The 12,164-nt window shown below is 31.4% G+C and overlaps 2 protein-coding genes across 2 annotated transcripts; both read left to right on the forward strand.

Moving 5' to 3' along the window:
• Positions 1-1,749: 1,749 nt before the first annotated feature.
• LOC145572570 (polygalacturonase QRT3-like) lies at positions 1,750-7,810 on the forward strand. Its single transcript, XM_081631536.1, has 4 exons — positions 1,750-1,914; positions 3,139-3,363; positions 6,523-6,880; positions 7,077-7,810. The coding sequence occupies exons 1-4, from the start codon at positions 1,750-1,752 to the stop codon at positions 7,775-7,777; spliced, it is 1,449 nt and encodes a 482-aa protein (XP_081487662.1). The 3' UTR covers positions 7,778-7,810.
• A 1,281-nt stretch (positions 7,811-9,091) lies between these two features.
• Positions 9,092-10,359, forward strand: LOC145571318 (F-box protein At3g07870-like). The gene is made up of 2 exons (XM_081630375.1): positions 9,092-9,815; positions 9,893-10,359. Exons 1-2 carry the CDS (start codon positions 9,092-9,094, stop codon positions 10,357-10,359), a joined length of 1,191 nt encoding a protein of 396 aa, XP_081486501.1.
• The last annotated feature ends 1,805 nt before the right edge of the window (positions 10,360-12,164 follow it).

The raw sequence follows: 12,164 nt of genomic DNA on the forward strand, positions 1-12,164 counted from the left end.
ATAAGCAAACCACCAAAACCAATTTCTATTACATCCTTCTTTTGCTTCTCACCTAAATCTTTCAGAATTAGACAAAGTTGATTAGCACCAAAATTATTAGCAACTTCTAGGTCTGAAATATTATCTTCAGTAAGAGAACTGAAAAATTGAAAAGTAAAAAATCACATTAAAATTGTAAGCTGACTAAAACATTCTTATTCCTGACAATAATTATCTTATCCCTGATAAAAGTAATCTTATTTCTGACTATAAATATCTGATTCTCGACAAAAATAACTTCATTTCTGACCAAAACAATCTAATTCATGACAAAAATATTGTATTGTAAAAAAAAGCTATCTTATTCCTGATAAAAGAAATGTTATTCCTGACTAATGTAATCACACATATATCTTATTCGTGATTAAAGTAATCTTATTTCTGATTGAAACAATCTTATTCCTCACTTATGTAATTTAACTTCTGACAAAAATAACATAATTTCTGACCATAATAATCTTATTCCTGACAAACATATAATATTATCAAAATAAAATAATCTAATTCAAGACAATCTAATTTTCAAATATGATTTATCACAGAATAATAAGCTAATTTCTAATACAAATAATTTAATTCCTGACAAAGTAATTGTGAATCCTGACAAAAATAGTCTATTATCAAATTACAACAATATAATTACAACAACAATAAGCTAATTCTACTCAAGAATATTCTACATCAAAACCAGAAAAGCTGTGTTTCCTAACAAAAATATTCTATAATAAAACAACAAATACTATATCCAAACAAGACTTTTTGCGAAATAAATTGAATAGAATTTCACACCTAACAGCTCGACTTCATGTAGAACCAGGTTTAGGACCACGCTTCTTCGATGGAGTTTCAGAATGATCCCTACAAAACAAAATAATAACTTAAAAAAAAGGATTTCAAAAAAAAAAAAAAAGTATAACATAAAAATAATTAAAATATAATAAACCTTTCAGCCATTGCAACTGTCTTCTCATGTTTTTGTCCTTGTTTACTTCATTTAAGATAAACTTTTAAGGGCGAAAAATCCTTAATCGACGAAACGTCAGGCATTAATGGAGTCGAGAATGACGAAAGTTAGGGTTTATATATAAGAACTAAAAATTAAGTACATGCAAATAAAATTAAAGCTGAAAAATGAAGCAGTGATGCGAATTATTCGGGAAAATGGAGTTAATTCGATAGTAATGGGGTGTAACTGACGAAAATAGTGTGAAAATGCAGAAAACGTGGGTAAGAAGAAGAAGGAGAAAGGTGGAACATTGTGTTTGATTTTGATTTTTTTTTTTGTATAAAAAAATTCATAGATATTTAAAGTTCGGGCTGCGCACAGGCTAAACTTTAAGTAAACGGGCTGAATGCGGGCCAATTACTAGAACGGATTCACGTGAGTCCCTTCTACACAATATTTTTCGTTTTATTAAAGTTCCAAGATTTGTGCGCAATAATTAAAAGGTAGTCTATAGGTCAATCTGAATTGTTACTAAATGTCATATGAATAACTTCTTACCAACCCCCCCCCCCCCCCCCCCCCATTTATTTATTTATTCACATATAAATATATATTTGAGTAATAATTACTCTGAAATCAATTTGATAACATGTTAAGCTATAAAAAGCTTCAAATTATCAAACAAACCAAAATTTCTCGCCCCCTCTTCTTCTTCCTCTAAATATTCCCTCTTGTATAAAGCCTTCAAAAATTTGAACATTATTATGAGAATTTCTTTGGTTTGTAGCTTCTTGTTACTCTTCGTTCTACAAAATAATTTAAATGCCACGTTTTCTTTTGATCGTTATGATATTCAACATGTTGCGATTTACAAGAAGATTCAAGAGAAGTTATCTCCGAGGCGTAGATTACAATCGATTAATAAAACAGTGAGTTTAATTTGCTTTTCTCGCTTTATAATGAACCATTTTCCTTTCTCTGTCTCTAAATAATGTTCCTACTTGATTTTTTTTTTTCTTTGTAATGAGACAATCTACGTTAAGAAAAACATTTAGAGACCGAGAAAATGAAGTCCATCATTAAGTTCATTGATATTATGAAATGCTTGTAACTTATTCCATGTGGTTTAATCAATAAAAGGAAAAAGGAATAAAAATAATAGTCTGTTTAATGTTTTTCAAGATCATCTATTATGATTTTATTTATTTATAATTTAAGACCTTTTTATTTTTTATTTTTTTTGACATCATAATTTAAGACTATTTTAACAAAGTAACATATACAGTAGTTTACAGTTGTTTGAATATTTGAATTTATAAAATCGTGTAATATTAAGCTCACATTTAAGTTCTTAGATATTGAATTGTATTTAATTTTTTTTGAAAAATGATATTGCTTTGCTATGGAGTACTTTAAAGTTTAAATGACATATAATAGTGCATTAAAATTCTAAGTGACGCATAATACGAAATAAGTCACAAGTGTCGTATTTTTGGATTAGACGAATCTTTGTTCAAGTACTTGTATTAGGTGTATAATACCATAAATCCCATTAGAGTGTAAAATCACATTGAGTACAAAGATTATTATAGAATCCCCCAGATATCTTTATATTTGGTAAGTAATCAATTATGATAATTAATAAATCAATTAATTGATTTAAAAAAAATTAGTATATCATCAACTTAATATGATGCATTGTTATACTCGGCGTGTTGCCTATGAATAATGTATGAATCTACATTCCATAAAAAGATTATTGATATGCTAATTCGAACCAAATTGACCAATTTAATATATATAAGACTAATAAGACTGGTCTTCCATAGAAAATTGTAAAATGTAGGACAAATGGCACAATGCCCTTCTACTATGTAATATAAAGGGTATAATCCACACATCTCGCGTAAAGAAGTTACACAAAGAAAGTTCACATTACAAAACATGTGATGGATACATTTTTCATAATACAAGTGTAATATTTACATTCAAATATAGGATGAATACTTAGAGAAAAGAGTGGCCCATTAAACTGCCTAGGATGGGCCCATCTAAATTTAATTAAAAGTTGTTAACTTATTTATTACAAAGTTGCAACTTTATTTGCATTTTTGTTTATCTCATTAATAAACTCGGAAATTTTGTGATGGTAGGAAGGAAGAGTGTTCTATCCACAAGGGTATGGTGCGGACCCAAGTGGAATAGAAGACAGTAGTGATGCTATACTTAAAGCAGTATCGGATGCATTCCAAGTTCAAAAGGGTCTTCGTTTGTTGCCTAATGTTAATGATTTGGGCGGTGTTGTTATTGATTTCCAAGGTGGGAATTATGTTATCAACCAACCCATTCCTTTTCCTCCTCTTTCTGGCAATGTTGTGGTAATTCACTTTCTCCCACTCTTTCTTGCTTATACATCCATTTATTATGGAATATGCGACGTTTAGTTCTTAATTTTTTGAACAAAGAAGATCTTATATGATTGCATTTTTCCTTATGTGTAAATCACAAAAGATGATCATGTTAAATGAATGATAAACATAAAAGTCTAAATGATGTAATTGTTTTAGGTAACTTTGATCTATATCAAATCATGTTAACGAAAGTAGAGACTTCGTAAATCTATTTCAATATATACGAGACTATGACAATCCAATACTAGTATAAAACTTAGCACTGTCAAAACGGTTTGACAGTTCGATTTTGGTTCGGTTTGAAATCGGTTCGGTATTAAATCGGGTCGGTTTGAAATCGGTTTAAGTGTCACGCGGGTCGGTTCCAGTTCGGTTTAAATAGTTATCGGTTCAATTCGGTTTCGGTTTATTCTTGAGCGGTTTTAATTCGGTTCGGGTTGTAAACAGTCCGGGTAGTAAACGGTTCGGTGCAGACGGGTTGCAGTTTGTTAACGGTTCGGTGTAAACGGTTTTTATCCCGATTCAAACAGTTTCGAGTTGGAAACGGTTTCAGGTTAGAAACAGTTCGGTTCTTTTTTGGTTTAGTTTATAACTAGTTCGGTTTTTTTTCGGTTCTGTTTATAATTGGTTCGGTTCTTTTTCGGTTCAGTTTATAACTGATTCGGTTCTTTTTTAGTTTATTTTATGGCAGGAGGATTTTTAGTGGCAGGAAGATATTTTATACTATGATAATAATTTGGCAGGAAGATATTTTATACTATGATAATAAATTTTCAATAAATATTAATTTGGCAGGAAGAATTTTTGTACTATGATAATTAAATTTCATTTAAAACACCTTTTAACTTGATTTTAATATTCTCTTTATAGTAAGCAGTTTGTAGCCGATTCGTTTATAAGCGGTCCGGTTCATAAACGATTCGGTTTGCAAGCGGTTCGGTTTATATACAGTTCGGTGCAAACGGGTCGCTGGTTGTTAACAGTTTGGTGTAAACGGTTTTTATCCCGGTTCAAACGGTTTCGGGTTAGAAACAGTTCGGTTCTTTTTCGGTTCGGTTTGATTTCAATTCGGTTTAAAACTGGTTCGGTTCATTAACGGGTTCGGTTCTTATACGGTGTAACGTTATTCGGATCGGTTCGGTTTCGGGTTCATTCACATACGGTTCGGGTCGGTTTTCGGTTTAAAAAAACGGTTTTTAATCAGTTCGGTTCTCATTTGGGTCGATTTGTTTCGGGCAGTTAAACGGTTTCGGTTTGAAATTTGACAGCACTAATAAAACTAAACCGAAAGACTTATCACCTTACAGAGTAATATAAATTGTGTTTGGCACCACTTTGTCATAAACATGTCTAGGATCTGTGAAACAGAACGCTGATTTTAACAATATTTTCAGCCTAATTTAAAACATAATGATAAGTTTTCTTGGAAAATGCTCTTGTGCATACTATTTCACATAATCACACAAGATAATGATGCCACATTCCAACGGCTAGCTTTATATTTGGGAAAGAGTAAATATTAATTGGCTGACACATACAAACATTTGCACAAGAAACACTTATGTACTGATACTATCAAATTCCCTTCCTTAATCCAAAAGCCTCCTTTAGGGCTTGTTTGACATTATTTTTAGTTTTTTGCTTTTATGAAAACCAAAAACCAAAAACAGGAAACAAGAAAAAGGTGTTTTTACTTTTCTGTTGTCAGTTTTTAAAATTATTATGATTTTAATAAGTTTATATAATTTTTTATTCATTATAAGACATATATCATATACTTTTAAAAACCAAAAAAAAAAAAAAAAAAAACAGAAAACCACATCAATGCCAAACGAACCCTTAATAATTAGTTTTAGACTAGTCACATTTCTTTTTTTTGAAAGAATTTTAGACTAGTCACCTAATTATAAATAACTTGATAAAAATTGCAATTACTCTGTATTACATAATATCTAAAATAAGTAAAAATATAATTGTGTTCACAATAAGGATATTACAACAATCAATACTCACATATAGTCACAATCCTAGGCTCCTAGCAAGCTAAATATAGCAAATTTTCCTTTATCACGCATGTATATTCAAATTGTTAATCTTGCAAATTTTCCTTTATCACCCATGTATATTCAAGTTTGGTTAAAATTTTTTGATCTATTTTTATTACCGCATTTAACTTATATTATCTAATCTGACTTGTGAATACATAATTACGAATGAACATATTATTTACAAATGACAAATTAAATTATCTCAAAATAAGAGTATCTAGTATATGTAATGTACATGTTGCAATGTTGCATCTACCTCTTGCCCATAATATCTTATATTCATATGAAAGCTGAATCGCAATATTCACAAATCTTATGCGATTTAATTTACATGAATTCCCAAATTTCTCCTATCTTTAGGTGATGTGATTAGGTTACTTAAATGGTAGATGAATTTTTTTATTTTGAAAGAACTCAAATGGTAGATGTATTGCACTTGTTAATTTGTTGTACGTTACTTCAAATCAACATCCTTCTACCACTCCTTAATACTCCATATAAATTAATTACTCATCAAAATATTTCAATAATGTGTTCTGTACATGTGAAATTATGGAGCATAAAAGGTAAATGGGTAATTTTAAAATAGAGTAGCTCATGCTTTGCTTAATACTTTGCTTAATAAGGATACCATTTTGGAATAATTTTATACTAATTCACTACTATATTTTAATTAGCTCATAGTTGCTTAATCAAATAGACATTATAATTTTTGTAATTTCTTTCCTTACAATTCATGATGGCAAGTTGGTGTTCTTCTCTTTTTTCATACTCCTCCTTTCATTGTATTTATATAATTAACTCTTTCAATAATCTTAAGTGACTCAAAGAGCAAACGTACTCAAAATGTTGAAAATAACTTAAATTTCTCTTAAATATAAAGACATGCATGAAAATTTCTTTAATAACAAATGAATCAATTCAATTCAAAGCACATTATTAAATTGTTATCCCGTGTTGGCTAAATAATGTACTTGTACGTAGTTAGTTAAAATTTGTCATTCTACATTATTTAAGATATAAGATTAAATTCTGTGTATGTAACATTGATTTTACGATTTTGTGTCAACAATACTAGGTACGAGGAGGAACAATAAGAGCATCAAATACATTTCCAGGAGACCGCCATTTATTTGAACTTTCTTCTAAGCCTTCCAAACACCTCCATATAAACTCCACCACTAACACCCAAAACCAAATCAGTGGTATCCAATACGTAGACATCACCTTCCGTGACATACTCTTCGACTCGAGCTTCCGTGGTGGTGGTCTAACCATCGTCGACTCAGCTCGAATCCGAATCACAAATTGCTACTTTCTCCACTTCTCAACCCAAGGTATTCTAGTCCAAGGAGGCCATGAAACCTTCATTTCCGACACTTTCCTAGGACAACATGAAACCGTAGGCGGTGATCCAGGGGAGAGGCAATTCACAGGTAATACTGTAACCCTAGGGTTGATTATGTAACGATTACAGTTTTGTACCTCTGTTAATTTTTAGTTGCAACAAAAGAATTTTTTATGTCTCATAAATATTATCTCTTTATTGCAACTAAAAATTAACAGAGTTAGTACAATATGAGTGTTAGCGATCCCTAATTGAGCAGAGACTCCTTTCATTACTCACAACAGGCACCGCCATCGACGTTGGCAGCAACGACAATGCCATCACAAACGTGGTAGTATTCTCGGCAGCTGTTGGAATCATTCTCCGAGGCCAAGCCAACATGATCACGGGCGCTCATTTGTACAACAAGGCTACAGATTTCGGCGGTGTAGGTATATTAGTCAAGTTAGCTGGATTATCACAAACAAGAATTGATAATTGTTACTTAGACTACAACTCTATTGTCATGGAAGACCCTGTACAAGTCCACGTAACGAACGGGTTCTTCCTAGGCGATGGTAACGTGGTGGTGAAATCGGTCCAAGGCCGAATTTCAGGACTAAACATTGTAAACAACATGTTTAGTGGCGACCCGAGTAATAACAAGGCTATAGTAGAATTACAAGGAGAGTTTAACAAGATTGATCAAGTTGTTGTCGAACATAACAACGTAATCGGTATGAAATTAAAATCAACCGTTGGTAAATTGAGTATAAAGGGAAGTAATACTACTAAATGGGAAGCTGATTTTTCGAAAATGTTGCTATTTTCGGATAGGATAGCTCATTTTCAGTATTCTATTTATAGTAAGGGAGGAGTTTTGCCTGTTCATGGTGTTACTAATGTGTCAAATAATGTTGTTACAGTTGAGACTGATAAGCCTATTGATGGGGTGGTGTCTGTATCAGTTGATCAGTATAATGTTGTAGGAGAGGAGATTAATTAATTGAATTTGTCATGTAATTTGGTGATTATGCTTTAATACAATGATTAATATGCATATTTTAATAAAGTTTGTCCAATCCGCCATTTTTTTAAGTATTGACCATGGTTGTTGTTAGATCGTGAAAACTCTTTAAATTGGAATAATGTTGATAAGTATACAAAATATATTCATATATATCCTAAATTTGTTACAAATATTATCATTTTATAATATCTATCAGTTATTCTTAATTGTTATGAGTTATTTGGGTCGGAGTAAATTAAGTACTTTCATAAGATGACATATTAAATATTAATTATTTAATTAATTGATCAAAATTCATAGTCAATTAGTCAAAGTTCGTATATGTTCGATTAATTGCCCATTAAACTTCAAAAAAAAAAAAAAAAAAAAAAAAAATTATCGCAATCATATATAGAACTTTATAAATTCTATAAAAAAAGAAATTAAACATGAATATTATTGATGGAAAGAGTATTTAAGTTTTTTTTTTTTTTTTTTTTTTTTTTTTTTTTTTTTAAGGATGGAAAGAGTATTTAGTTTGCATAACATAGTTTTTGGGGTCGGGATTAGAATCCTGTTTTTAGGGCTGCAAACGATCCGGATCGAGTCGAGTTTTAGTCTGTTCGAGCTAAGCTTTATAAGAATTATTTGTGCTCGAACTATCTCGAGCTTGAACGAGCTTTTAAAAATCTTGTTTGAGCTGGGCTTGTTAAAAATTTGCCTTGTTCGAGCTTTGTTCACGAACATACTCGTTTGCATTTCATGTATAAGTTCAAGCTTGAACGGGTCTAAATCGGGCTTGATTAAATAAACGAGCCGAATTTATCATTAAAAGTATGGTTTCTTTCAAATTTTAACACATCCATTTAATTTTATATAAGATATTTATATTCTTTCTATAGAAAAAGGTAATGGCGGAGTTTTCATGACTTTACATGATGAAATAATTAGTACATTTTACAAATATGTATGAATAAAAGATTTATAAATTTTCAAGTTTTAATTTGCCGTGAAAAAACTTATAAATGGACTTAAACGAGTTGTTCATGAACGCTACCGAGTCGAACATGATGTTGTTCGAGCTGTGTTCATTTATGTGACGAGCTTAAAATTTTTGTTCAAGCTTGTTTGTTAGCTTAACAAACGATTTTTGACCAAGCTTTGACCGAGCTTGTTCGCGAGTAGTTCACAAACGTATTGGCTCATTTACGCCCCTACCTGTTTTACACACGGGTTTAGGAATATTTCCTTAGCTCACTAAAATACTTAGGAAACTTTTTCATCTTATTAAATTAAAGTAATAAGAAGACAATGAATGAGAAATTGCAACCAAATATTATTCCTAATTCTCAAAATTTTACCATGGAAGTAAAATTACGAAGAAAGAAAAACCAAAGAATCAATGATCTTCCAAAAGAGATACTTGCTAACATACTTGCGAAACTCCCCGCCAAAACCATCTTACGTTGCAAAACAGTTTGCAAAGAATTCAACAACATAATCATAAACCCGAAATTTGCCGAATTATACTACCAAAACTCTCACCTTAGCCTTGTAAGTCTCCGAAAAAACCCTCAATTTAATCATAACTTACGTAGTGATGATACTAATCAATTCTTCATGATGGAAGGCTACGACAAGAGTACTAATAAACACGTTAATTATATGTTCGAGTCTTCTAAATTCGAGCATTTGGGTAATTTCATGTACAACGAATGTTACAAGGTTGTGAATTCTAGTAGAGGAATTCTTCTTCTAAGAAAAGAAACTTGTAAGGGTAAATATACTGGCTTAGAACACTTTGTTAGCTCGTTAGCCATATGTAACCCCGTAACACGCGATTTTATGTATCTTGAAGATCCCTATTTGGCTAGCAAAACTACATCTTTATATGGTATAGGGTTTAGCCCTAGAACTAAACAATACAAGGTTGTTGGATTGTTGCACATATTTAATGGTACTAAAACCCATATTGATGTACCAACACTTTGTAGTGATCGTAGTGGCAAAAGTTATTGGAGACCAACAAACCAAGGTCACTTTGATCATAAAATAGGGGCTACAAATAATCCTCCTTTCGAGTTGGATGGAGTTTTATATTGGTTTGCTCAGGAGAGAAAATCGCGTGTTTTGACCTTGACAAGGAAGAGTTTTATCATCTCCCCTCGCCGTGTAGGGGAGATAATAAGAAACTAATTAGCATTGGGGTGTTACATGGATCATCACTAGGTGTTGGGGTTACGGGTATAGGAAATTATCGTTCAAGGCTCGAGTTGTGGGTGATGAAAGAGTATAGAGCAAGTGATTTGTGGAGGAAAAGTTATGTGATTGAGAATATGCTTGATGACAAGATTAATGAATCCGTTGTTAGTTTGAACATAAAGTTTGTTGAAGATTATGACAGTGGGATTTTTTTAATTCAATTGGAAGATTCATGTCACTTGATGACTTATGATCCTAGAAAAAAATGCGTCAGAAAGGCGATAACTCGTTGGGTTAATTCAAGGATGGATGTGCAATTTTATGTTCCGAGTTTTTTTCCTGATCTTAGAAACATCCGAAAGAGTACCTACATGTGAGTGACCATATTGTATTGTACATCAAGTCAAGTTTCTCTGATCTAGTCTAAGCATTCAACCTTCTCCGATCCGATTGAGGGGTGTGATGGAGAACAATATACGTACTACTAGGATACTCCCTCCGTCCCAAATTACTCGCAACGTTTTGACTTTTTACACTATTCACGCATCTCACTTTGACCATCTTTTTAGCTATTATATGAAAGCCAATGTAGTCGTGTAAGATGTTGTTGGGTCTATTTTAACGTATAGTCTCTAAATATAAACTTTTTATAACTTTTATAAATATATATTAAAAGATATCAACGGTCAAATATGTGCATCGGCAAGCGTGTCCAATCAAAATGTTGCAAGTAAATTGGGACAGAAAGAGTATATTTTTGTAACATAATATAATATTTTTGTTTATTTTTTTTTAGGGAATATCTTTGTGTATCTTAGATATTTTTACGTATATAATTAGTTAATATATGAAATCTTTTTATAATTCTATATTATATGTTTTGATCAATAGGAAATACTCTAATTGAGGAGTTTCACAGTATAATCTTACATTTAGCAACAATGATCAAGTGTGGTTTTTGAACATGAATGTGACGAAAATGGAGTTGAAATCAATTGCTGGTAAATATGAATGAGAAATACAGAGAAATATTATTGAGACCTAGATTTAACATAAATAGACTTGTCGATTAATATTAAAGATAAATGACCAAAATTTAGACTCTATTTATTATTCAGATTTACTACAAATTCAAGAAAAAATAGATCAGGTTAAGGATAGTCGTTCTGTTATTTGTGTCTATATGAACACAAAACTCCTTAGAAATTTAGTAACTAATCTTCATCATATCAATAGGTCTTTTCCCAGAAGGAATGGATTGAGTGTAAACTTGACCATAGTCCTTGAGCCTTTTGTATAATTGTGGCCTCTCTTCATTGATTAGTTCTTCTAGTGGGCCGATCTCTTTGTCTAGGCTTGGGATGAATAGCATGGCTAAGGACATTCGATCGTATTGTGGGTTTACCACTGCCTTGTGGGTTGGGCTCTTAAAAATACCTCGATATCTGTAAAAAATTAAAGTGAATATGACGTCAACCAGATAAATATTTTGAAAATCGCGAACATTAAATTAATTTTCTAATAATCAATGAAGGATGAAGGGAGTATTAATTTGTGGATAAAGGAATTGATTTTCTTAAAACTTAAAGCAAGGCATGTATATGTCAGAAAGACCTGCGTGGACCTAGTCCACAATAATGTTATTGTGGAACTCGAGGATTATACACACGCAACTGACATTATATTGAACATAGTGACCTTTAATTTTAAGATAGTAACCTTTATTAAAACTAGTATAACGTTTAATATTATTGTGAACTTAAAGTATAACATTAAGACCCTAATTTTAACATAGTGACCTTTATTATTCATATTAACCAGTATATAAAATATTTCATTAAAAAAATTCACCTCTTATAGCCTATATATATATTACCAAAATGACTTTTATTTCAACATAGAGACCTTTTTTTCTACTATAGTAACCTTTTTTTTTTACTAATAAAACAACCATAGTTTCCCTAATGTTAGTGGTCCACAATAAATTAGTGTGAACCATGTGCATTTAAGAATTTATGTGTATATGTAGTTAGTTTATTAACCCTACCTCCATCTGATCACCAACAAGGATGGTGAGGGCATGAGGGATGACAGGAACTAAATCTACTTAAATCATCAGTGAAAGTAATGAAGTAACTAAATCCACCCCTAGCTTGTGAACTCATTGGTCCACATACATCCG

The sequence above is a fragment of the Chenopodium album genome, chromosome 12 (genome assembly GCF_948465745.1).
Source record: "Chenopodium album chromosome 12, dcCheAlbu1.1, whole genome shotgun sequence".
In the NCBI taxonomy this organism is placed as follows: domain Eukaryota; kingdom Viridiplantae; phylum Streptophyta; class Magnoliopsida; order Caryophyllales; family Amaranthaceae; genus Chenopodium; species Chenopodium album.